The sequence below is a fragment of the Lepidochelys olivacea genome (genome assembly GCF_965140295.1).
Source record: "Lepidochelys olivacea isolate rLepOli2 genome assembly, chromosome: 1".
Classification (NCBI taxonomy): Eukaryota; Metazoa; Chordata; order Testudines; family Cheloniidae; genus Lepidochelys; species Lepidochelys olivacea.
Window position 1 is genome coordinate 200,906,979 of NC_140411.1, and position 24,337 is coordinate 200,931,315.

The 24,337-nt window shown below is 45.4% G+C and overlaps 1 protein-coding gene across 2 annotated transcripts in view; it reads right to left on the reverse strand.

The window, feature by feature from the left end:
* The window catches only part of ST3GAL6 (ST3 beta-galactoside alpha-2,3-sialyltransferase 6), a 98,609-nt gene that overhangs the window by 16,843 nt on the left and 57,429 nt on the right, over nt 1-24,337 (reverse strand). For both annotated transcript variants that reach the window (XM_084651236.1, XM_084651235.1), the window contains exons 5-6: nt 19,296-19,399; nt 16,433-16,496 (exon numbers count right to left, since the gene is read on the reverse strand). In XM_084651236.1, coding sequence (XP_084507362.1) covers nt 16,433-16,496; nt 19,296-19,399 — 168 coding nt within the window. The remainder of the gene's footprint in view (nt 1-16,432; nt 16,497-19,295; nt 19,400-24,337) is intronic.

Sequence of the window (24,337 nt, forward strand, 5' to 3'; positions counted from 1 at the left end):
ATAAAAATTCATGGCCCCTGGCCTGTCCATGACTTTTACTACAAATACCCCTGACTAAATCTTAGCTTCTCCTGGGGCGTTGATGTTCGGGGCCGGGGGGGTCCAGGGGCTGACAGCTGGGCCCTGCTCCAGCAGCAGGGGCTGACTGCCTCTGGCTGCCCGCTGCTCCGAGGCCCCTGACACCTCTGCTGCTCTGGCAGTGGCCAGTGCAGCTGGCCCTGGGGCTGCCGCAGCAGCTGGTCCCGGGGTCAGCTGCTTGGGTGACCCTGGGATCAACCACATCAGCTGCTGCAGCTGCATAAAAGTCAAAGTCATGGAATCCGTGACTTCTGTGACTGCCGTGACTGACTTACAGCCTTAGTTATAATGATCTCACTTGTACAGTAGCTTTTCAACAGCTGTTCTGTAGCCATGTCTGCACTGGGAAATGCCTTTCCTTTACCAGGGGATTCTTGCTCAGCCGGTAACACATCTCAAAGGTAAATGGGTAGGTGTCTATGAAAATTGAATTTTGCAAAAAGCAGCCACAAGGCTTGAAATGAGGTGCAAAGGGCTGGCACACCATCCCAACACTTCTTTGGTGGCTCCAGCAGTTTCCACAGACTCTAAACTTTCATTAAAAGGAAAGAATTCTTCTAGCTTTCACAGTTGTGAAGAAAAGTTTCCAAATGCGAACAAATTCATGGTCACTTTCACCATTCTGCAAACAGATAATCAATAGATCTAAGAAAGGTGTGGCCTGCCTCACGTATTGCAATGGGTATTAGCTCAGAAGCCTAATGATAACTAGGACACTACCAAATTCACGGCCATTAAAAATGCATCACGGACCATGAAATCTGGTCTCCCCCTGTGAAAGCTGGTCTTTTGTGTGCTCTTACCCCGTGGTGGGCAAACTTTTTAGCACGAGGGCCACATCTGGGTATGGAAATTGTATGGCGGGCCATGAATGCTCATGAAATTGGGGATTGGGCTGCAGGAGGGGGTGAGGGCTCTCTGGTGGGGCCAGAAATGAGGAGTTCAGGGTGCCACAGGGGGCTCTGGGCTGGGGCAGGGGGTTGAGGTTCGGGGGGGAGGGATCCAGCTGGGGGTGAAGGCTCTGGGGTGGGACTGGGAATGAGGGGTTGGGGCTGTAGGAGGTTGCTCCGGGCTGGGACAGAGGAGTTCGGAGGGCGGCAGGAGGATCAGGGTTGGGGCAGGGGGTTGGGGCCCATGAGAGGGGGCAGGGATGCAGGCTCCAGGCAGCGCTTACCTCAAGCAGCTCCCAGAAGCAGCAGCATGTCCCCCCTCTGGCTCCTACGTGGAAGCACGGTCAGGTGGCTCTGCAAGCTGTCCTGTCCACATGCGCCACCACCGCAGCTCCGATTGGCAGCGGTTCCCGGGCAATGGAAGTTGCAGGGGCAGCAGCAGTGTGTAAAGCCTCCTGGCTGCCCCTTCATATAGAAGCCAGAGTGGGGACATGCCACTGCTTCGGGGAGCCACACAGTGCAGGGCAAGCCCCCAATCCCACTCACCGGCTGGAGCACCGGAGCGGGACAAGCCCCAGACCCTGCTCCCCGACGGGAGCTCGAGGGCCAGATTAAAAAGTCTGGAGGGCCAGATGCGGCCCCCGGGCCATAGTTTGCCCACCCATCTTACCCTATGCTATTCAGATTTCATGGGAAAGACCAGCTTTTGTCAAACAGGGGGTCCTGACCCAAAAGGGGCTGTGTGGAGGGAGTGGAGGGGGTCACAGTATTGCCACCCTTTCTTCTGCACTGCCTTTGCAGCTGGGTGGCCAGTGAGTGGCAGCTGTTGGCCAGGTCCCCAGCTCTGAAGGCAGCACCCTGCCAGCAGCAGCGCAAAGGTAAGGGTGGCAATACCATACCGTGCCTTCCTAATTTCTGCACTGTTGCCTTCAGAGCTAGGCGGCCAGAGAGTGACGGCTGCTGACTGAGGGCCGAGCTCTGCAGGAAGCAGTGCAGAAGTAAGGGTGGCGACACCATGCCGTGCCATCCTTACTTCTGCGCTGCTGCTGGCTGTGGCTCTGCCTTCAGCGCTGGGCTCCCGGCCAGCAGCCGCCGCTCTCCAGCTGCCCAGCTCCAAAGGCAGTGAGCTGCTGCTGGCGGTGGCAGAAGTAAGGGTAGCAGTACCGCAACACCTCCCCACACACAACTCCTTTTTGGGTCAGGACCCCTACAATTACAACACTGTGAGATTTCAGATTTAAATAGCTGAAATCACAAAATTTACGATTTTTAAAAACCTACGACCGTGAAATTGACCAAAATGGACCATGAATTTGGTAGGGCCCCAATGATGACCATCTGAATGTTAATATAATTAACTGATTCCTTGATGAATATTTTAGCTGAAACATCCAGCCAATGGCCTAATTCAGTGTGGTTTGGTATCACAGAAGTTAGAGATGGAGAAAGCCTGTTTAGTCATTTTTATCCATCTTTTCAGGCTGTAACAGAAAGAAAGAGTCTGACACATGAGGCATGGTATAAGGCCGAAGGCCTGAACTGAAGTAGTCAGGCCCTGCTGATATAAAGCAAACTCAGGCTGTGAGCAGAAGTCAGGCCCTGTTACAAAAAAAGCCTATGTGCAAGTTCACAGAACCTGGCAAGAACAAGGCTGGTATTGCAAAAACGCAAACAGCCCTAAGAAGTGCTAGGCACAGGACACTCATGTAAACACGTTCCAGAAGATTAGTATCAGAACACCCCAATACCAAGTATGGTATAAGCACACTCCCCAAAGATAACATAGGACACACTGACCCCTCCTAAAGGTAAGGTCAGGGTGACAGATAGAGATGTTCTGATCAAACCAACATGTACAAGGTAAAGGATGGTAACTAACCACATCAGAAGGGCAATATATAACTTGTTTGTATCAGCGTATAAAAGAGGGGTCACAGGGGATGTGTCTTTGTCCACCCAAGTGGGGAAGAGAAAGTCCCGCCATTCACTGAGCTGCTCCATTGTAACGGGCATATATGTCTTAGTATCCCTTTCGAGTCTACGGGGTGCTAAAACTGTGCTTTGTCAACAATAAACCAGGTGGAGCACACACACAGCCAACTCGCCCTGATTGGTCAAATCTCCTCTCGGGGGTGGTCCCCAGCAGCTGAAACCCCTCCTGATTGGTACAGGGCAGTGGGAGGCGGCCACATGACCGGATGCGAGGTGTGTCGTGTGATCCCTCTAACAACTCCTCCCACTGCCCTCTACCAATCAGGATGGGTTTCGTCCTGAGAGGAGATTTGACCAATCAGGGCGAGTTCCGGGGTGGGGTGACCTGTCCGGAAGTGGGTCGTGTGACCCCTTCACTACTGTGGTCTTCTTAGACAGTTCTATCAGACTCTGCTGCAGCACGCAGTGAACACACAAAGAGACAACTCCCTACAGTAGATTTTCGAGCTGTTTGTCCAATCTAGTTTTAAGATATCCTGAGAAATGAAGCAAACGAATGTATCCCAGAGTTTGATGCACCCCCTTCATTGCTGGAGAAATTGGGAGGGAAAATCTCTCTTAATTCTGCTCCATTGTTCCTAGTTATATCAGAGGGTTTAAAGTGAGCCAGCTGGGTTGTAGGAGAGTAGCAGCATGGGAAAGGGAAGTGAAGGGAAGCAGAAAGGCAGCCTCTAAGGGATGGAAAGAAAAGAAAGAGAGATAGAAGGCTAGTGGGGGAAGGAGGAAGGTGAAAGGGGAGAAATCAAGAAGGAAGGGGCACAGCAAGGGAGAGAGATGTGTACATTTCCACGAATTGTTTTTCCACTTTGAACTCTGAGAAGCACTAACAATGTGAATCGGTTACCTCATAATAATCTGCCCTTTTTCAACTGCCTACAGCAGCCACATGCCTCTTTAAGTAATCAATATAGATCACACCACCCTGATATCCCAGGCAATATAAATAGTAGTTAATGTCTGTTATTTGCATGATTAGCGCTACCTGTTCTATTGTTCTTCTTGGCTTTTCAGATTCCAAAAAGTCAGCACAGCTGAGAATCTGGCCCTAAAGATTTTTGCCAGTGTGATGGACTAGTCATCACTTATGAACAGATCTTTAGCTGACAGGTGTGGATTTCTCCACTGTTTCTCTCCCCCACTCCCTTCACCCCATTTGTTTTTTATTATTCTCTCTGGTTGTTTGGTGTGAAGGTATAAAAATTACAGACATCACTCTCTCATCCATTAAGGCTGCTTTGTGCTGCTCTGATGATACAAATTGTCCTTAAAGCTTGGTTAACCAGCCAATAAATGACTCATCCTCTATAGCAGAATCCCCAAGTGGTATAGAGCTACCATAGTAATTTTCATGCCATCCCTTTCCCAATCTTTGGTTTAGGGGCCATGATCAGGGCATTTCTTCACCTCAGCAATGCCTGGCTGCTGAAATGGCCCCTCAGGCCAGAAGTTGTTGTTCTTTGCACTGCGGAACCGGTTGATAGCTGGACAGCCCCAGCGTTGTGGGAAGGAATAGTTGGCTTTGCACCTTGTCTTCCAAGCTGCACTGAGCACAGGTTGGGCCCAGTTCAGGATCAGAGCCTGTGTTCTGGCAGAGTTAGAGTACGTGTTGTTAGCTTGTTAATTCTATTTTTTTCTCATGGTGCAGTTAAGATCTTAATCCGGAGTTCTAGTACAACTGCTTAAACAGTATTCCATTAATTGAAAATTCAGTGAGATTTATAGCTTGGTAAAACACACACATTCCAGCCCCATTCGTGATAAATTAGAGAGAATTGGAAAATACTGCTGAATATCATAAAAAAGTGGCAGCCTCTGAATTACTGGTAAAGCATCTGATGTTGGTAGCTGAACTTTGAAGTTGGTTATCTAAGCCCTGGTCTACACTACGAGTTTAGGTCAAATTTAGCAGCATTAAAATCGATGTAAACCTGCACCTGTCCACACGATGAAGCCCTTTTTTTCGACTTAAAGGGCTCTTAAAATCGATTTCCTTAATCCACCTCTGACAAATGGATTAGTGCTTAAATTGGCCTTGCCGGGTCGAATTTGGGGTACTGTGGATGCAATTAGACGGTATTGGCCTCCAGGAGCTATCCCAGAGTGCTCTAATGTGACCGCTCTGGACAGCACTCTCAACTCAGATGCACTGGCCAAGTAGACAGGAAAAGAAACGCAAACTTTTGAATTTAAATTTCCTGTTTGCATGGTCACCTTCAGCTTACCACGCTGGCCAGAGCTCATCAGCAGAGGTGACCATGATGGAGTCCCAGAATGGCAAAAGAGCTCCAGCATGGACCAAACGGGAGGTACGGGATCTGATCGCTGTATGGGGAGAGGAATCCGTTCTATCAGAACTCCGTTCCAGTTATCGAAATGCCAAAACATTTGTCAATATCTCCCAGGGCATAAAGGACAGAGGCCATAACAGGGACCCGAAGCAACGCCGTGCGAAACTTAAGGAGCTGAGGCAAGCCTACCAGAAAGGCAAACGGCCACTCCGGGTCAGAGCCCCAAACATGCCGCTTCTATGATGAGCTGCATGCCATTTTAGGGTGGTTCAGCCGTGTTGTTTGACTCCTTCAATGGAGATGGAGGCAACACGGAAGCAGGTTTTGGGGACGAGGAAGATGATGATGATGAAGTTGTAGATAGCTCACAGCAAGCAAGTGGAGAAACCGGTTTTCACCGACAGCCAGGAACTGTTTCTCACCCTGGACCTGGAGCAGTCCCCCCCGAACCCACCCAAGGCTGCCTCCCGGACCCACCAGGTGGAGAAGGGACCTCTGGTGAGTGTACCTTTTAAAATACTATACATGGTTTAAAAGCAAGCATGTGAAAGGATTAATTTGCCCTGGCATTTGTGGCTCTCCTGGATGTACTACCAAAGCCTTTGCAAAAGGTTTCTGGGGAGGGCAGCCTTATTTCACCCACCATGGTAGGGCACTTTACCACACCAGGCCAGTAGCACGTACTCAGGAATCATTATACAACAAAGCATTGCAGTGTATGTTTGCTGGTATTCAAAGAATATCTGTTCTTTATCTCTCTGTGTTATCCTCAGGAGAGTGAGATCATTCATGGTCACCTGGTTGAAATAGGGTGCTTTTCTTAAGGGGACATTCAGAGGTGCCCGTTCCTGCTGGGCTGTTTGCCTGTGGCTGAACAGAAATGTTCCCCGCTGTTAGCCGGAGGGGCGGGGTGGGGACTAGCCACGTGGTGGGGGGAGGCAAAATGCGACCTTGGAACGAAAGCACATGTGCTATGTATGTAATGTTAACAGGAAGCTTTACCGTGAAAGAGTGTAGCCATTGTTCTATAAAATGTGTCTTTTTAAAAACCATTGCCTCTTTTTTTTTTCTCCACCAGCTGCATGTGTTTCAATGATCACAGGATCTTCTCCTTCCCAGAGGCTAGTGAAGATTAGAAGGCAAAAAAAACACACTTGTGATGAAATGTTCTCTGAGCTCATGCTGTCCTCCCACACTGACATAGCACAGACAAATGCATGGAGGCAGACAATGTCAGAGTGCAGGAAAGCACAATATGACTGGGAAGAGAGGTGGCGGGCTGAAGAGAGGGCTGAAGCTGAAAGGTGGCGGCAGCGTGATGATAGGAGGCAGGATTCAATGCTGAGGCTGCTGGAGGATCAAACCAATATGCTTGGTTGAGCTGCAGGAAAGGCAGCAGGAGCACAGACCGCCTCTACAGCCCCTGTGTAACCAACCGCCCTCCTCCCCAAGTTCCATAGCCTCCTCACCCAGACGCCCAAGAACTTGGTGGGGGGGCCTCTGGCCACCTGGCCCCTCCACCCCAGAGGATTGCCCAAGCAACAGAAGGCTGGCATTCGATAAGTTTTAAAGTTTTAAAGTGCTGTGTGGCCTTGTCCTTCTCTCCTCCACCACCCCTCCTGGGCTACCTTGGTAGTTATCCCCCTATTTGTGTGATGAATGAATAAAGAATGCATGAATGTGAAGCAACAATGACTTTATTGCCTCTGCAAGCGGTGATCAAAGGGAGGAGGGGAGAGTGGTTAGCTTACAGGGAAGTAGAGTGAACCAAGGGGCGGGGGGTTTCAGCATGGAGAAACAAACAGAACTTTCACACCGTAGCCTGGCCAGTCATGAAACTGGTTTTCAAAGCTTCTCTCATGCGCACCACGCCCTCCTGTGCTCTTCTAACCGCCCTGGTGTCTGGCTGTGCAAAACTAGCAGCCAGGAGATTTGCCTCAACCTCCCACCCCACCATAAACGTTTCCCCCTTACTCTCACAGATATTGTGGAGCACACAGTAAGCAGTAATAACAGTGGGAATATTGGTTTCGCTGAGGTCTAAGCGAGTCAGTAAACTGCGCCAGCACGCTTTTAAACGTCCAAATGCACATTCTACCACCATTCTGCACTTGTTCAGCCTGTAGTTGAACAGCTCCTGACTACTGTCCAGGCTGCCTGTGTACGGCTTCATGAGCCATGGCATTAACGGGTAGGCTGGGTCCCCAAGGATACATATAGGCATTTCAACGTCCCCAACAGTTATTTTCTGGTCTGGGAATAAAGTCCCTTCCTGCAGCTTTTGAAACAGACCAGAGTTCCTGAAGATGCGAGCGTCATGTACCTTTCCCAGCCATCCCACGTTGATGTTGGTGAAACGTCCCTTGTGATCCACCAGTGCTTGCAGCACTATTGAAAAGTACCCCTTGCGGTTTATGTACTTGCCGGCTTGGTGCTCTTGGTGCAAGATAGGGATATGGGTTCCGTCTATGGCCCCATCACAGTTAGGGAATCCCATTGCAGCAAAGCCATCCACTATGACCTGCCCATTTCCCAGGGTCACTACCCTTGATAGCAGCAGATCTTTGATTGCATTGGCTACTTGCATCACAGCAGCCCCCACAGTAGATCTGCCCACTCCAAATTGATTCCCGACTGACCGGTATCTGTCTGGCGTTGAAAGCTTCCACAGGGCTATCGCCACTCGCTTCTCAACTGCGAGGGCTGCTCTCATCTTGGTATTCTTGCACCTCAGGGCAGGGGAAAGCAAGTCACAAAGTTCCGTGAAAGTGCCCTTACGCATGCAAAAGTTTCGCAGCCACTGGGAATTGTCCCAGACCTGCAACACTATGCAGTCCCACCAGTCTGTGCTTGTTTCCCAAGCCCAGAATCGGCGTTCCACCGCATGAACCTGCCCCATTAGCACCATGATGCCCACATTGCCAGGGCCCCTGCTTTGAGAGAAGTCTGTGTCCATGTCCTCATCACTCACGTCACCGCGCTGACGTCGCCTACTCGCCCGGTATCGCTTTGCCAGGTTCTGGTGCTGCATATACTGCTGGATAACGCTCTGGAAGTCGACGGTTGCCTCGGTACTGTGGACACACTCTGCCGACTACATGCTCTTAGAGCACTTGTGTGGGGACACACACAGTCAACTGTATAAAACCACTTTCTACAAAACCGACTTCTATAAATTCAACCTAATTTCTCAGTGTAGACATACCCTAAGTCACTTGTGGATTGATTATACTTTGATGTTCTATACACAAGCTCAGAGTCCAACAACTATCACCGCCCAAATCATGAAGACCAGTTTTTCAGCTCTGCCTATACTAAGGGGCTTGAATAGGTTAAATCCAACTGGAGGTCTAGCATATGCAAATTGTTTCTACATTATTTTTATCCTCCTTATCTAGTGTGTGCAGTAGTATCTGATCACTGTCTACTTTTGAGAGATGATGGAAATGGTTTAAGCGAATGGATTAAAATTATACAGTATAGTTGTTGCTTTATCGTAGATATGTTCTGCTCTTGGCCTGATTCTGTTTCATAGGAGCCTTGGGTATGTAGCAGAGACTACTGGAGACATCTGTAACAGGACTAGACTTTGATCAGAGACACTTTGATTAAAGGACAACTTCTTCCAGTGCAGACATGGAAACAGATGGGCTGCTAAGACCACGCTCCAGGTATCAAACATGCCATTTTTAAGCTAGTTATTCCTAGGACATTTTAGCAAGTGCTCTTAATAGATTCTCGCTGGAAAGTATTAAGGGAGACTATGCTAGGCTGGGGAGGACGCTTAAGGAAATTGAGGCTCAGGTGATCTTTAGTGGGATTCTGCCTGTTCCTAGAGAAGGGCAACAAAGGTGTGACAAGATTATGACTATCAATAGATGGCTTAGGCAGTGGTGCTATAAGGAGGGCTTTGGGATGTATGGCCATTGGGAGGCATTCATGGATAGAGGACAGTTCTCTCGGGATGGACTTCATCTGAGTAGGGAAGGAAATAGACTTCTAGGATGGAGGCTGGCACAACTGATTAAGAGAGCTTTAAACTAGGAATTTGGGGGAGATGGTTGGGAGATGTCCAGGTAATCTCCACACCAGAATTTAGCATAGAGTGGAAAGAAAATGAAGTAAGAGTGGATACAGCTGTAGGTAGGAGGAAGGGCAGTGTAGATACAAGTCTAATAGGTTATACTGGTAGTAAAATAACCGTGCCTAATAGGGTACAGAATGTGAGGGAGGCCAAACAGCAAAAATTAAGATGTTTGTACACTAATGCAAGGAGCCTAGGTAACAAAATGGAGGAACTAGAGTTACTGGTGCAGGAAGTGAAACCAGATATTATAGGTATAACAGAGACCTGGTGGAATAGTAGTCATGACTGGGCTACAGGTATTGAAGGGTATGTGCTGTTTAGGAAAGACCGAAATAAAGGTAAAGGTGGTGGAGTAGTACTGTATATCAATGATGAGATAGAATGTAAAGAAATAAGAAGCGATGAAATGGATATGACTGAGTCTGTCTGGGCAACAATTAAATTGGGGAAGAAAACTATTAGAGCCTCCCCTGGGATAGTGCTTGGGGTGTGCTATAGACCGCCGGGATCTAATTTGGATATGGATAGAGCCCTTTTTAATGTTTTTAATAAAGTAAATACTAATGGAAACTGTGTGATCATGGGAGACTTTAACTTCCCAGATATAGACTGGAGGACGAGTGCTAGTAATAATAATAGGGCTCAGATTTTCCTAGATGCGATAGCTGATGGATTCCTTCAGCAAGTAGTTGCTGAACCGACTAGAGGGGATGCCATTTTAGATTTGGTCTTGGTGAGTAATGAGGACCTCATAGAGGAAATGGTTGTAGGGGATAATCTTGGCTCAAGTGATCATGAGCTAATTCAGTTCAAACTGAATGGAAGGATTAACAAAAATAAATCTGCAACTAGGGTTTTTGATTTCAAAAGGGCTGACTTTCAAAAATTAAGGAAATTAGTTAGGGAAGTGGATTGGACTGAAGAATTTATGGGTTTAAAGGTAGAGGAGGCCTGGGATTATTTTAAATTAAAGCTGCAGAAGCTATCGGAAGCCTGCATCCCAAGAAAGGGGAAAAAATTCATAGGCAGGAGTTGTAGACCAAGCTGGATGAGCAAGCATCTTAGAGAGGTAATTAAGAAAAAGCAGAAAGCATATAGGGAGTGGAAGAAGGGAGGGATCAGTAAGGAAAGCTACCTTATTGAGGTCAGAATATGTAGGGATAAAGTGAGACAGGCTAAAAGTCAAGTAGAGTTGGACCTTGCAAAGGGAATTAAAACCAATAGTAAAAGGTTCTATAGTCATATAAATAGGAAGAAAACAAAGAAAGAAGAAGTGGGACCGCTAAAAACTGAGGATGGAGTGGAGGTCAAGGATAATCTAGGCATGGCCCAATATCTAAACAAATACTTTGCCTCAGTCTTTAATAAGACTAAAGAGGATCTTAGGGATAATGGTAGCATGATAAATGGGAATGAGGATATGGAGGTAGACATCACCATATCTGAGGTAGAAGCGAAACTCAAACAGCTTAATGGGACTAAATCGGGGGGCCCAGATAATCTTCATCCAAGAATATTAAAAGAATTGGCACAAGAAATTGCAAGCCCATTAGCAAGAATTTTTAATGAATCTGTAAACTCAGGGGTTGTACCGTATGATTGGAGAATTGCTAACATAGTTCCTATTTTTAAGAAAGGGAAAAAAAGTGATCCAAGTAATTATAGGCCTGTTAGTTTGACATCTGTAGTATGCAAGGTCTTGGAAAAAATTTTGAAGGAGAAGGTAGTTAAGGACATTGAAGTCAATGGTAAATGGGACAAAATACAACATGGTTTTACAAAAGGTAGATCGTGCCAAACCAACCTGATCTCCTTCTTTGAGAGAGTAACAGATTTTTTAGATAAAGGAAACGCAGTGGATCTAATTTACTTAGATTTTAGTAAGGCGTTGGATACTGTGCCACATGGGGAATTATTAGTTAAATTGGATAAGATGGGCATCAATAGGAAAATTGAAAGGTGGATAGGGAATTGGTTAAAGGGGAGACTACAACGGGTCCTACTCAAAGGTGAACTGTCAAGTTGAAGGGAGGTTACCAGTGGAGTTCCTCAAGGATCAGTTTTGGGACCAATCTTATTTAATCTTTTTATTACTGACCTGGGCACAAAAAGTGGGAGTGTGCTAATAAAGTTTGCAGATGATACAAAGCTGGGAGGTATTGCTAATTTAGAGAAGGACAGGGATACCCTACAGGAGGATCTGGATGACCTTGTAAACTGGAGTAATAGGAATAGGATGAAATTTAATAGTGAGAAGTGTAAGGTCATGCATTTAGGGATTAATAACAAGAATTTTAGTTATAAGCTAGGGACGCATCAACTAGAAGTAACGGAGGAGGAAAAGGACCTTGGAGTATTGGTTGATCATAGGATGACTATGAGCTGCCAATGTGATATGGCTGTGAAAAAAGCTAATGTCATCTTGGGATGCATCAGGAGAGGTATTTCCAGTAGGGATAAGGAGGTTTTAGTACCGTTATATAAGGCACTGGTGAGACCTCACCTGGAATACTGTGTGCAGTTCTGGTCTCCCATGTTTAAGAAGGATGAATTCAAACTGGAACAGGTACAGAGAAGGGCTACTAGGATGATCCGAGGAATGGAAAACTTGTCTTATGAAAGGAGACTCAGGGAGCTTGGCTTGTTTAGCCTAACTAAAAGAAGGTTGAGGGGAGATATGATTGCTCTCTATAAATATATCAGAGGGATAAATACCAGAGAGGGAGAGGAATTATTTAAACTCAGTACCAATGTGGACACAAGAACAAATGGATATAAACTGGCCACTAGGAAATTTAGATTAGAAATTAGACGAAGGTTTCTAACCATCAGAGGAGTGAAGTTTTGGAATAGCCTTCCGAGGGAAGTAGTGGGGGCAAAAGATCTATCTTGCTTTAAGATTAAACTCGATAAGTTTATGGAGGAGATGGTATGATGGGATAACATGGTTTTGGTAATTAAATATTCATGGTAAAAGGCCCAATGGCCTGTGATGGGTTTTTAGATGGGGTAAGATCCAAGTTACCCGGGAAAGAATTTTCTGTAGTATCTGGCTGATGAATCTTGCCCATATGCTCAGGGTTTAGCTGATCGCCATATTTGGGGTCGGGAAGGAATTTTCCTCCAGGGCAGATTGGAAGGCCCTGGAGGTTTTTCGCCTTCCTCTGTAGCATGGGGCACGGGTCACTTGCTGGAGGATTCTCTGCTCCTTGAGGTCTTCAAACTACAATTTGAGGACTTCAATAGCACAGATATAGGTGTGAGGTCTTTTTTAGGAGTGGTGGGTGAAATTCTGTGGCCTGCATTGTGCAGGAGGTCAGACTAGATGATCATAATGGTCCCTTCTGGCCTAAATATCTATGAATCTATGAATCTATGAATAGTTAATTGGCAGTAAGTGTGCTCTGAGTTAACCATAACTACTGTAAATTGAACCTCAAGTACTGTCTGTCTACTAATATCATATTTAAAAAGGGGGTAGTGGGAGAAGGGGATAAATAATTGTGTCTAACACATTGGGAGATCAGAAATCTAAAGGACCACTGCTCTGTTATATTAATATCTGGGTTACTCATGTGTCCAGCAATGTCTCCTTTCTCCAAACACACACACACAAAATCTTGGATTTATCATGCTGGGGAGCCTCTTAATTTGAAGTTATAAAAACTTAATTTTAATTTAAATATTTAATTTATTGTAAAGTGCCTCTTCTTGCATTTTCCAATGTTAAAAGACTAATTTTAAAATGAAAGCAAGGCCTTTAAAGTTTAAAAGTACTATGGGAGAGCTCCTTCCTAAGCATGGCATTCCAAATAGATAGAAGACTCATTCCACTATTTCACTGCATCATCTCAGCCTCCCTAAACAGGAGGCTGTGAAGAAGTTTATATGATTTTCTTTGAGGCTATTTGGCAAGGGATGGGTGGAAAAGAAATGTTTACTATTGCATAATGCATTTATAGTAGCTACTTTTATTGCTAATGGAAGCCAGGATTTGAATAAGAGTTCTGATGAGAGAACAAGTAAGTATCATGAATATAAGTATCCCATATAAGGAACTGGCATGCTTGAAAGTACATGCAATGCAGCATTTCAAAGCTATGGCTCAACTCTGCAAACCTTTACTCAAGTCAGTAATTCCACTGATTTCAGTAGGACTACTAATTTGAGGCAGGGTTTGCAAAATAGGCTTTTGCAAAATATGCATTTCAGTTAAGACTGGATTTCAAAACTTCATCACTATAAAAAAACAACACCATTTCCCTCCCCTTTTCACTCTGGACAGTTTTACCAGTATCCCATATAATTCGCTTATTTTTATACAGATTTGAGGTACATGTCTTCATGGCCATGGTCCACTTTATACAAACAAAGTCTGAACCAGAATGAGAAAGATTACTGGACAAATCACCGTATATTTTGAGTAAACAAGGCTAAATTGCAGTAATACTAAATTGTTTAATTACTTAATTGCTGTTCTACATAGGGCTTTTGAGGATTCTTTCCAATGATTAATGTTGTATACTACAGTATCTTATATACATGTACACATATACCCAGAACTCTTAGTTCAGGGGTGGGCAAATCTTTTGGCCCAAGGGCCACATCTGGATATGGAAATTGTTTGGCGGGCTATGAATGCTCATGAAATTGGGGGTTGGGGTGCGGGAGGGGGTGAGGGCCCCGGCTGGGGGTGCGGGCTCTGGGGTGGGGCCAGAAATGAGGAGTTCAGGGTGCGGGGGGGGGATCCAGGCTAGGGCATGAGGCTGGAAGTGAGGGCTCCGGAGAGGGCCTGGGGTGTAGGAGGGGGCTCCAGGCTAGAACCAAGGGGTTCAGAAGACAGGACGGGGATCAGAGCTGGGGCAGGGGGCTGGGGCATGGGAGGCAGTCAGGGGTGCAGGCTCCAGGCAGCGCTTACCTCAAGCAGCTCCCGGAAGCTGCGGCATGTTCCCACTCTGGCTCCTATGCAGAGGCATGGCCAGGCGGCTCTTCGTGCTGTGGTTCCCAGCCAATGGGAACTGCAAGGGTGGCGCTTGGGGTGGGGGCAGCATGCGGAGCCCCCTGGCTGATCCTACGCATAGGAGCCGGAGCGGGGATATGCCGCTGCTTCCAGGAACCGCATGGAGCGGCCCCTGACCCTGCTCCCTGGGTGGAGCACAGGAGCGGGACAAGCCCCAAACCCCGCTCCCCAGAGGGAACTTGAGGCTGGATTAAAACGGCTGGTGGGCCATATGCAGCTTGTGGGCTGTAGTTTGCCCACCCCTGTCTTAGATACTATAGTGATTCATGCTCTGTACATACCGCACAAATTAGATTAATTAAAATAGAATACATAGCACCTAGTCATCACATTTAGGCTTATTTAAACTACTGTCTGTTAAGTAACCACACTACTGATTAGTAGTATAAACACAATCTATAATACTGCAACAAAAATGAAAAAAACCCTCTAAACATTACACACACACACACACACACACACACCAAATTTTGAGTGGAGAACAACATTAAATGGATAAACAACCATTGTATTACTTTTGATCTATAGTGAGAATTGCTAAATTTAATTTTGCTACCTGGTTTTGCTCTGCTATCAAAATGACTAAAAGACTCTTGACATAGTCACCATAGACACTACTGAATACAATGATCTTCTGAACCAACATCTGTGGGTTTGCTTCCTTCAAGATGCCACTGAGCAGCAGCATGTTCTTTCAATGTGCAAAGTCTTCTGCCATTAAGTAGCTGCCACTCCTCTACCCTATGAGCAGCTTCTGCACTGGTCTCTAGGGGCCAGGTTTTTTTAAAGTACATCAGCATCTAAAGATGCAGATAGGAAGCTAGTGGGAACAGGCAGCCTTAGGTGCCTAAATAGTTTACAAATCTGGCCCTTGATCCTCACCTCCCTGACTGAGACTGCCTGATGTCAGACCACCTGTAAGTGAGAACAGGAAGGCTTTTTTTAAAAATTCAGAGCTCCCTGGGGGAAAAAAATTGGTCCAATGTTAAAAATGACCATTTTCCTATGTTTAAAACAGAGGCCTAAAATAAGCTAAAGCTTGGGCTTAGCCCCCAGTTTCTTAAGTTACAATATGCAGAGTCCAAGCAGTATGTTTAAAATATGCCCTTGGCATTCTGATGCAGAACAATAATTTATAGCTTAATTTCTTTGAGGACAAAGAGACATAAACAAAATAATAAAGTACAATAAGCATTGATATTCTTTGTATCAAAACTTATGTAGTACTTTCCACCTTAACCAGAAATATGGTAACTGCACCTTGTTTGGTGTGTGGGGTACAATGACGTGTATGTTGCTTGGTGATTGAGTGTGGTTAGCTAGTTTGAAAATATGCGACCCTACTAAGAAATCAAAGTCCAGAAAAAGTGGTGTCCACCTAGAAGACCTCAAAGGCTAAAACCTAATAATGGTAGTCAATGAGCAATCCACAGAGTGTGTTCCATTCCATCCCCATTCCCTATCAATCACTAGATTGCCAGAGACAGTCTTTCGGGGCTCAACATAGGGGAAGAGACTAGGCACATAATAATGAAGTTGAATCTGTATTAGAACTACTAGATTTTTTAAATTTTTTTTTCTTTTTTTGGTAAATTTCCCCATTATAGACATGGCCACTGTTGGTGACCTGTTGAAAACCCACCTCAACCTTGCCTTCTGAACTCGCACTAAAATCTTCTTAGGCTGGCCTACACTCAGACTTTTCAATAGGAAAGTCATAATATGGGCTTCAGGGGTAACTGCAATTCCCTAAGGTCAATAAGACTTTAAGGGTAAAGGGCCCATATTCAGTTAACAACCCCCTAAAGCACTGAACCCTCTTCAGAACAAAATCAAGATTCTAAGTTCGCCCACAAGAAGATAATTATTGAATGTTGACCCTACCTGAATTTAAAACTGGGCTTAATTATACAGTGGGACCATTCATATATACTATATGTATATAAAATACAGTGGATCGGATTCTGATCTCAGTCACACTACTGTATATCCAGAATAACTCCACTGATCTCACTTTCTGACTGACAGTTACACTGTAAAACACAAGAACAGTAACAAAAACAAAAAACAACCTCACCCATCATCTTCACTGAATAGTCCGCAGTTATTCAGTCTTGAAAGGGCTAGGTGAAAATAACTCTCTAGAAAGCAGAAAGTGAAAAAAAGGGTTTCAAATGAAAGTGGTCAGTGCTTCACAGTGCAGAAATAAACATACCTGATACAGACTAACACAGCTACCACTCTGAAACCTGTCACCTTGACCACAGCATTTTTAGCTAGAAAAGCTTTTGTCCATTCATTGTCTGCCCAGAAAATAGAATCAGAACGTTGCCATAATTTAAGACTATATGTTTGTTCACAATACAGTTTTATTACAGCTCCTCCAGGATAAACAGCTGCCTTACCTCCCTCATGCATGCCTGGGTCTAAGAACAGAATGGGATTCATGTTCAGACACTACAGATCTGAGACTATTAGACACAGATGAATACAGTAAATATGGTGGACCAGAATCCTGGACCAGAATCGCAAATGGCATCTTAAAAGGTCCACTGTTAGCCATTTTATCTATCTAAGGTAACTGAATGGCTTTTGATCATCATTAGCATTTGAATGCCTCAAAGTCTTTAATGAATCCATCCTCCCAACATGACTATGAAGTAGAGAAAGGATATTACCCTTATTCTACAGATGGGGAACTGAGGCGCAAAGAGATTAAGGCCCAGAATTTTAAAGGTATGTAGGGATTGCTCCAGTCAGCATTGCAAGGCACTTATGACCCATTTCCAAGTGATTTTGGCACCTAAGAGCCTAAATCCCATTGTCTTCCTTCCAGATTTTTAAACAGTGTTTAGGTGCCTATCTTTTGATGCCTAAACACTTTTAAAAATCGGGCTACAAATGCCTAAATCATGTTTGAAAATGGGACTTAGCTGTCTAAGTCACTTGGCCTTGTCATGCTGCACATGCAATGCCTAAATCTCTTTAAAAGTCTGGACTTAAGCAACTCGCCCAAGGTCACACAGTGAGTGAGTGGCAAAGCTGGGATGAGAATTTAGTAGTCCTTGACTCTTATCTCGCTACACCATAAGAATTCAAGAACATAAGAACAGCCATACTGGGTCAGACCAAAGGTCCATCCAGCCCAGTATCCTGTCTTCTGACAGTGGCCAATGCCAGGTGTTTCAGAGGGAATGAGCAGAACAGGGCAGTCATCAAGTGATCCATCCCCTGTTGTCCAGTCCCAGCATCTGGCAGACAGAGGCTTAGGGACACCCAGAGCATGGGGTTACATCCCTGAGCATCTTGGCAAATGGCCACTGATGGACCTACCTACCATGAACATATCTAATTCTTTTTTGAATCCAGTTTTAATTTTTGCCTTCATAACATGCCCTGGCAATAATTTCCACTCGTTGACCGTGTGTTGTGTGAAGAAATGCTTCCTTTTGTTTTAAACCTGCAGCCTATTAATTTTATTTAGTGATTCTTAGTCATTGTGTTATGAGTAAATAACACTTCCTTATTTACTTTCTCTACACCAGTCATGATTTTATAGACCTCTATCATATCCCACCTCAGTCACCTCTTTTCTAAGCTGAAAAGTCCCAATCTGTTTAATCTCCCCTCATATGCAAGCTGTTCCACACCCTTGATCATTTTTGTTGCTCTTCTCTGTACCTTTTCTATTTCTAATATATCTCTTTTGAAATGGGGTGACCAAAACTGCATGCTGTATTCAAGGTGTGGGTATGCAATGGATTTACATAGTGGCATTATGATAGTTACTGTCTTATTATCTAACCCTTTCCTAATGGTTCCTGACATTCTGTTAGCTTTTTTGACTGCCGCTGCACATTGCATGGATGTTTTCAGAGAACTGTCCACAATGACTCCAAAAGATCTCTTTCTTGAGTGGTAACAGCTAATTTAGACCCCATCATTTTGCATGTACAGTTGGGATTATGTTTTCCAATGTGCATTACTTTGTATTTATCAAAATTGAATTTTATATGTCATCTTGTTTCCCAGTCACCCAGTTTTGTGAGATCCCTTTGTAACTCTTCACAGTCTGCCTGTAACTTAACTATCGTGAGTAATTCTGTATCATCTGCAAACTTTGCCACCTCACTGTTTATCCCTTTTCCCAGGTCACTTACAACTATGTTGAACAGCAGTGGTCTCAGTACATACCCCTGGGGAACACAGCTAGTTACCTCTCTCCATTCTGAAAACTAACCTTTTATTTATCCCTTTGTTTCCCATCTTTTAACCCATTACTGATCCATGAGAGGACCTTTCCTATTATCCCGTGACTACTTAGTTTGCTTAAGAGCCTTTGGTGTGGGATCTTGTCAAAACCTTTCTGAAAGTCCAACTACACTATATCCACTGGATCACCCTTGTCCACATACTGCTTCTCTAACAATAGTAGTGTGTATATATATTATATAGTACTGTACCTGAATAAAAAAAAGTAAAGATCCATTTAATAATTGATGCTAAGGATGTCCACACTGCACACTAAGCCTGGACTCTGACTCAAGTTTGAGTCCAAGCCCCACTTCCCTCCACACACAAATCAGTCTGATTCAGGTCAGCAAGCACTCAGGACCCAGGTCCTAAGATCCTGCTAGGGGGTATGTCAGAGCCAGACTTGGGTCCAAGCCCTGTCACTTTGCGGTGTGGATATAGTCAAGCTGCAGACCCAAGTCAGAAGGTCTGCATAATGTGGTATGGACATGTTAGCACCGCTGTGAGACCCAGGTCATCAACTGTAAACCCAGGTGTACAATGCAATGTGGACACTCAAGTACAGGCGTGGAAACACTGGTGTTCACAAGCCTGGGTCCCACAGATCTAGGCTTAGTGTGCAGTGTAGATATACCCATTGATATAGCTTACATTTAATACTGTACACATCCCTAATAAATACTTACCTGCTCTCTTTATTCCATAAGGTAACTCAATCTTATCATTTCCATTGGACAGTGCTACTTTCATGAAGTCATTAACACATAGGAATGGATATATTTGCTGACCTCTAAGAGAAGGGTGGGAGGGGAGAACAGAAAGTAATTTTAATACAACACACATGCCCATTTGAATCAACCAACAATGCCAGCAATCACTTTCAAAACCTTTTAAATCATACTTTAAATAGCATGCTATCAGTTTTTTAGAGAGACTAATAAAGGCATGGAAACAGCACAGCCCCTGGAATGGGGAAAAATGTTTTACAATGTAACAGTATCAGAAGTTCAAACAGAAAGAAAGTCAGAGGGACAGATTCTCTGCTGGTGTAAACTGACTCAGACCCATTGAAATCCATACAGCTGTGCCCCTTCACACCAGCAGATAACTAACCCCAAGTTTGAGAGAGTCTGCAATATGCTACGACAACCACAATTAACTTTGGTTTGAAAATTAAAAACTCTTATTCACACTGGAGGCAAAATAGAGGAGATCTAATGAAGGTTTTTAAAAAATTACATGAGAGGGATTTCTCAGAGTTTAACCAGATGCTCTGCTCTGAAGAGATCTCCTTGTGTTCTCTTTAATACGTTTGGAAGGTGCTCAGATTCCATTGTGAGTGGCACTGTGTCAGAACCTGAACAGAGGAGACAGGTTATCTGCTCGTTCAGAGGCTCCTCAATAGCTGTTTAGCAGGATTATATCACACAAAGGAAGGAACTGTGTGGAATAAGTTGCCAAATCAAGTCAAACAAACATACAACCAGTAAATCCAAACCTATAAAGCGCTGAATACCTTCACCTTCCATTGACTTCCATGCACAATGTCCCTTCATGTGCATGGAAGTGATTTGAGCATGCATGTGATTTGACTTCAGTAAGAACTGAGGACATGCAGCACCTCACAGAAGATACTCTGCAGCTTGCAGGATCAGGCTTTAGATGAGGAGGTTACTTACCTGTAACTGGAGGTTCTTTGAGATATGTGGTCCCTATCTGTATTCCACTGAGGGTTTACGCATGAGCACCACGTGTCCAAAGCTGGAGAATTTGAAAGTAGTAGTGTCCGTTGGTCCATGCATGTGCCATTGCTTCACCTCATAGTTTCCTTAGAGGCGATAAAGGGCTGGCTGGATCCACCATGCTCCGGTTCCTTCTCCACTGCAAATCAAACAGATCCACAGTAGAGGAGATGGAGGGTGGAACTGGAATACAGATAGAGACCACACATCTTGAAGAAAAAATGGTTACTCCTCTTCTCGTAACTGTTTTTCTTCGAGATGTGTGGCTCATATCCATTTCAATTAGGTGTGTGCGCACTGCGTGCATAGTGGTCAGAAAGTTTTTCCCCTAGCAGCACCCATCGGGTCGGCTGTGGAGCCCCCTGGAGTGGCACCTCCATGGCACTCAATATATGACCCTGCTGACCTGGCGCCTCCTCAGTTACTTCTTGCCGGTTACTCCGACAGAGGGGAAGGCGGGCAGTTTTGGAATGGATATGAGCAACACATCTCGAAGAACAGTTATGAGAAGGTGAGTAACCATTTTTTCTTCGAGTGATTGCTCGTATCAATTCCAATTAGGTGACTCCCAAGCTTTAACACTGTCCTGCAACTGTAATTCATTTGTTGTCAGGAATTCATGCATGTTTGGGAAAATGTCAGTGTTGTTTTCCTCCACTCAGTGAGCCCAGAATTCCAGCTTTTTTTCCATCATCGACTTCAAATAGGTGATCCTATCAGTGATTCCATAACTCCAACCCCACAGCCTTTGAAGTCCTAGATTTAGATCATTCAGACGAGAGTATATGACAAGTATCCCAATTGTGAAAGCCAGACTGAATCATGCAGATAGTGAGAGAGAGGGAATGAGTGGTCTGTAAAGAATACCTTGATCTCAGAGTGAAGTTCCAAGAAACTTGCCATGGCCTAACCTCATGACAGCCATCGAACCTCCATGTGGAGCGATAGATTGACATGCTCATTCCACATCTCATAACAGAGTGGAAAAGATTTAGGAATTCAAGGGATGAGCTTTTATAAAGTTTACCATCTTCACAGCATTGTCCAGAAGCCCACATCTAGCACATGGGGTCCTTATAGTCCCCTATCTTGACGCCTGGCTACTAGCAGCGTGATCAAGAGATGTGGCTCAAGCCTCGACCTCCATGTTACTCAGACTCATTTTCTCCCTGGGTGCAAGTGTAAATGTCGAAAAATCAACTTTGGTGCCCACACAGTCCCTGGATTTCATAGGGACCTTTATCAACATGGTCTCAGCATGAGCCTACCTGCCAAGGGACAGATTCCAGATCCTGCAGGAACTTGTCGCCCAATTAGTTAACAGTCCTTCTGTTCTGGTCAGGACTTGCCTATCCCTCCTTGGCCACCACTTTCACTGTCTTCAGCTGTGGCTCCAGAGAGTCTATTCACTCAAGTGACATACCATGGACTTTCTGCTGACAATCCCCCAAAGTGCTCTCTTTCCTCCAATGGTGGACAGATCTGAGGCCAGAGGTGGGCCACTACCACAGAGAAAACTTTGGTGAAGACCCATGGAGCAATAGTAAGTCCAAATGGTAGGATCTGATAATGGAAGTGCTGAGGGCCTACCGTGATCCCAAGAACCTTCTGTGGGTTGGATGGATGTCTATGTGAAAATAGGCATCCTACATATCAAGAGCCATAAACCACATGCCTCTTTCTCTTTCTAGTGCCAGCATGATGGCTGCTAAGGTGAATATATGAAATTTGGGTTTGCAGACGAAGCAACTGAGATGGTGGAGGTCCAGGATTGGTCTCCACCCATCCTTCTTGGGTACCAGAAGTAAGTGGAATAGAACCCCATGCTCTGATAGTTCAGAGGAATGTGTTCTATCAGTCCTCTCCGCAGTCAAGAGTCTACCTCTAGAGTGAGTGTGCTGTCATGGGTGTGGTCCCTGACGGGGGATTGGGGAAGGGGATGTGGATGAGGTAGCTTTGTGAACTCGATTTTATAGTCATGTCGAACATCATCCAGGACCCACATCTGTTATTGCACTCCAAGCTGGTAAAAAGAGTGCTAGACCACCCCGAAGGGGGTAGGTCAGGTGCATGGCAGGAGGCATGGTGGTTGGTGGCTCTCTAGGTGCATTCAGAAGTATCGCTTCTGAGAGAAATGAGCATGTGATGCTGACGGCTGTGAAGATGGTCCCAGAGGACGGGATCTCTGGGTCTTCTGTCACTTGCAAGGTGGTTTATAGGGTTGTTGGTGGAAAAACTGGGGAGTCCTGAGCCATTGTGCAGGTGGTAGAATTTTCTTTTGGGCGCAGGGGTATAGATACCCAGAGATCGTAACATGGCTCTGGAATCCTTGAGGAAATGAAGGGAACTGTTAGAATTCTGGTTAAACAGGGGAGACTCATTGAAAGGGAGGTCCTCTATGGTATTTTGTACCTCCCTGGGGAAATCAGATGAATGCAGCCACAATTCTCTCTGCACAACCATTTCCATAGCCATTGTGCGCAAAGAGATATCCACTGCATTTACAGCAGATTGAAGCGCTGTTCTTGACGTCTGTTCAATCTGTGACAAGTTTGCCCTCATCCAGGATAGCCTGGTAATGGGCTCAATCTTTGCCAGTAAAGTTCTCCAATTTACTGAGAAAATCATATTTGGCCAATAAGACCTGGTCGTTCGAGATCCAAAATAGGAGGCTAGCCAACGAGAAAACGTTGCAACCCAAAAGGTCCAGCCATTGGCCTCCTTGTCTGCCGGAGTGGAGAGTGGGTGCTGCCACTTGGCCCGTTCCATTGTCACTTGGATCATGAGGGAATTGAGTGGGAGGTGGGAGAATAAAAACCCAGACCTCTTATCTGGTACGTAATACCTTTTTTCTGCCCCCTTTGGGTTAGGTGTGTAAATGGTCAGGGTATGCCAAACAGTTCGAGCCAGCTGAAGAATGGCATCATTGATTGGTAGAGCAATTCTGCCAGTACCAAGGCATGAAGGATGTCCGGAAGCTAATGCTTCTTGTCTTGTACCTCTTCCAGTAGAATATGAAGGTCCTCAGACACCCTGTGTAGGAAATCCTGGAACTGGCAGGTGTGGGAGAAGCTGAGGTCACAGCAGCATCTGGAGAGGATGAAGGGAATCATTCCTGTTCAATACTGTCAGAACTGGCCTGAGTGGCTCATCCTCCAAAACTGTTTCCAAACACCTACTTGAGGGTGCCCCAAGCAGGGATAGGGGTGAACCCTCTCTTGCTGAATGGGAAGGCTACAAAGGAGGACACTGAGGCCAGGACCCCCAATATGGCCAACAGGATGCATCCGGCGGATGCTGCAGAGAGCCCCATGGAGTGAGATACCAATGGCTCCTCTGTTGCGGGAAAGTAGGGTACCGCCACGAAGCTGGTGGTCCCTTAGGACACTTGTATTGGTGGTAGGAGATGAGTGGCCTTTGCACTTCATCTGAATCCTCCAATGATGAAAACTCGGATCCCAGTTCCCATGTTGGTACCATTGGAGCTGGTGGACCATATAAACTGTAGGCAAATAGGTGGAAGTGTAAGTTGACTGACGTAAGCCCTGGGTTGGAGATCGTACCTCAATAGGCACAGGCAGCAGAGTAAGGAATGGAGATCTTGGTTCCCCCAGGGCGAAGAGTTCATGTTGCTCTGGCGTCATTTCCAACCTCCCTGTAGCCAGAACCGGAGCAGAGGACTGTCTTGAAATCGACGGTTCCCTTGAGTTAAGGGGAGCCGACTTGGAAGGCATGCGTGGCTCAGTGCTTGGTACCACTGATCTGTGTGATTTCTTGTCTTGCTTGCAAGCCTTGGAACACACCATTTCTCCATGGCTGGAACTCATGTAAGGTGCATCATCCTTAGGGGCATGGAGGAAGACTTACCATGCCATGCTTATGTGCATGCTTCCTTGCCTTCTGACAAGGCCCCAGCATGGGGTCCGTAATACTGGTACCATCGAAACAAGACTCAGCCTTCATGGTCAGAGGCATGCTCCTAGGAT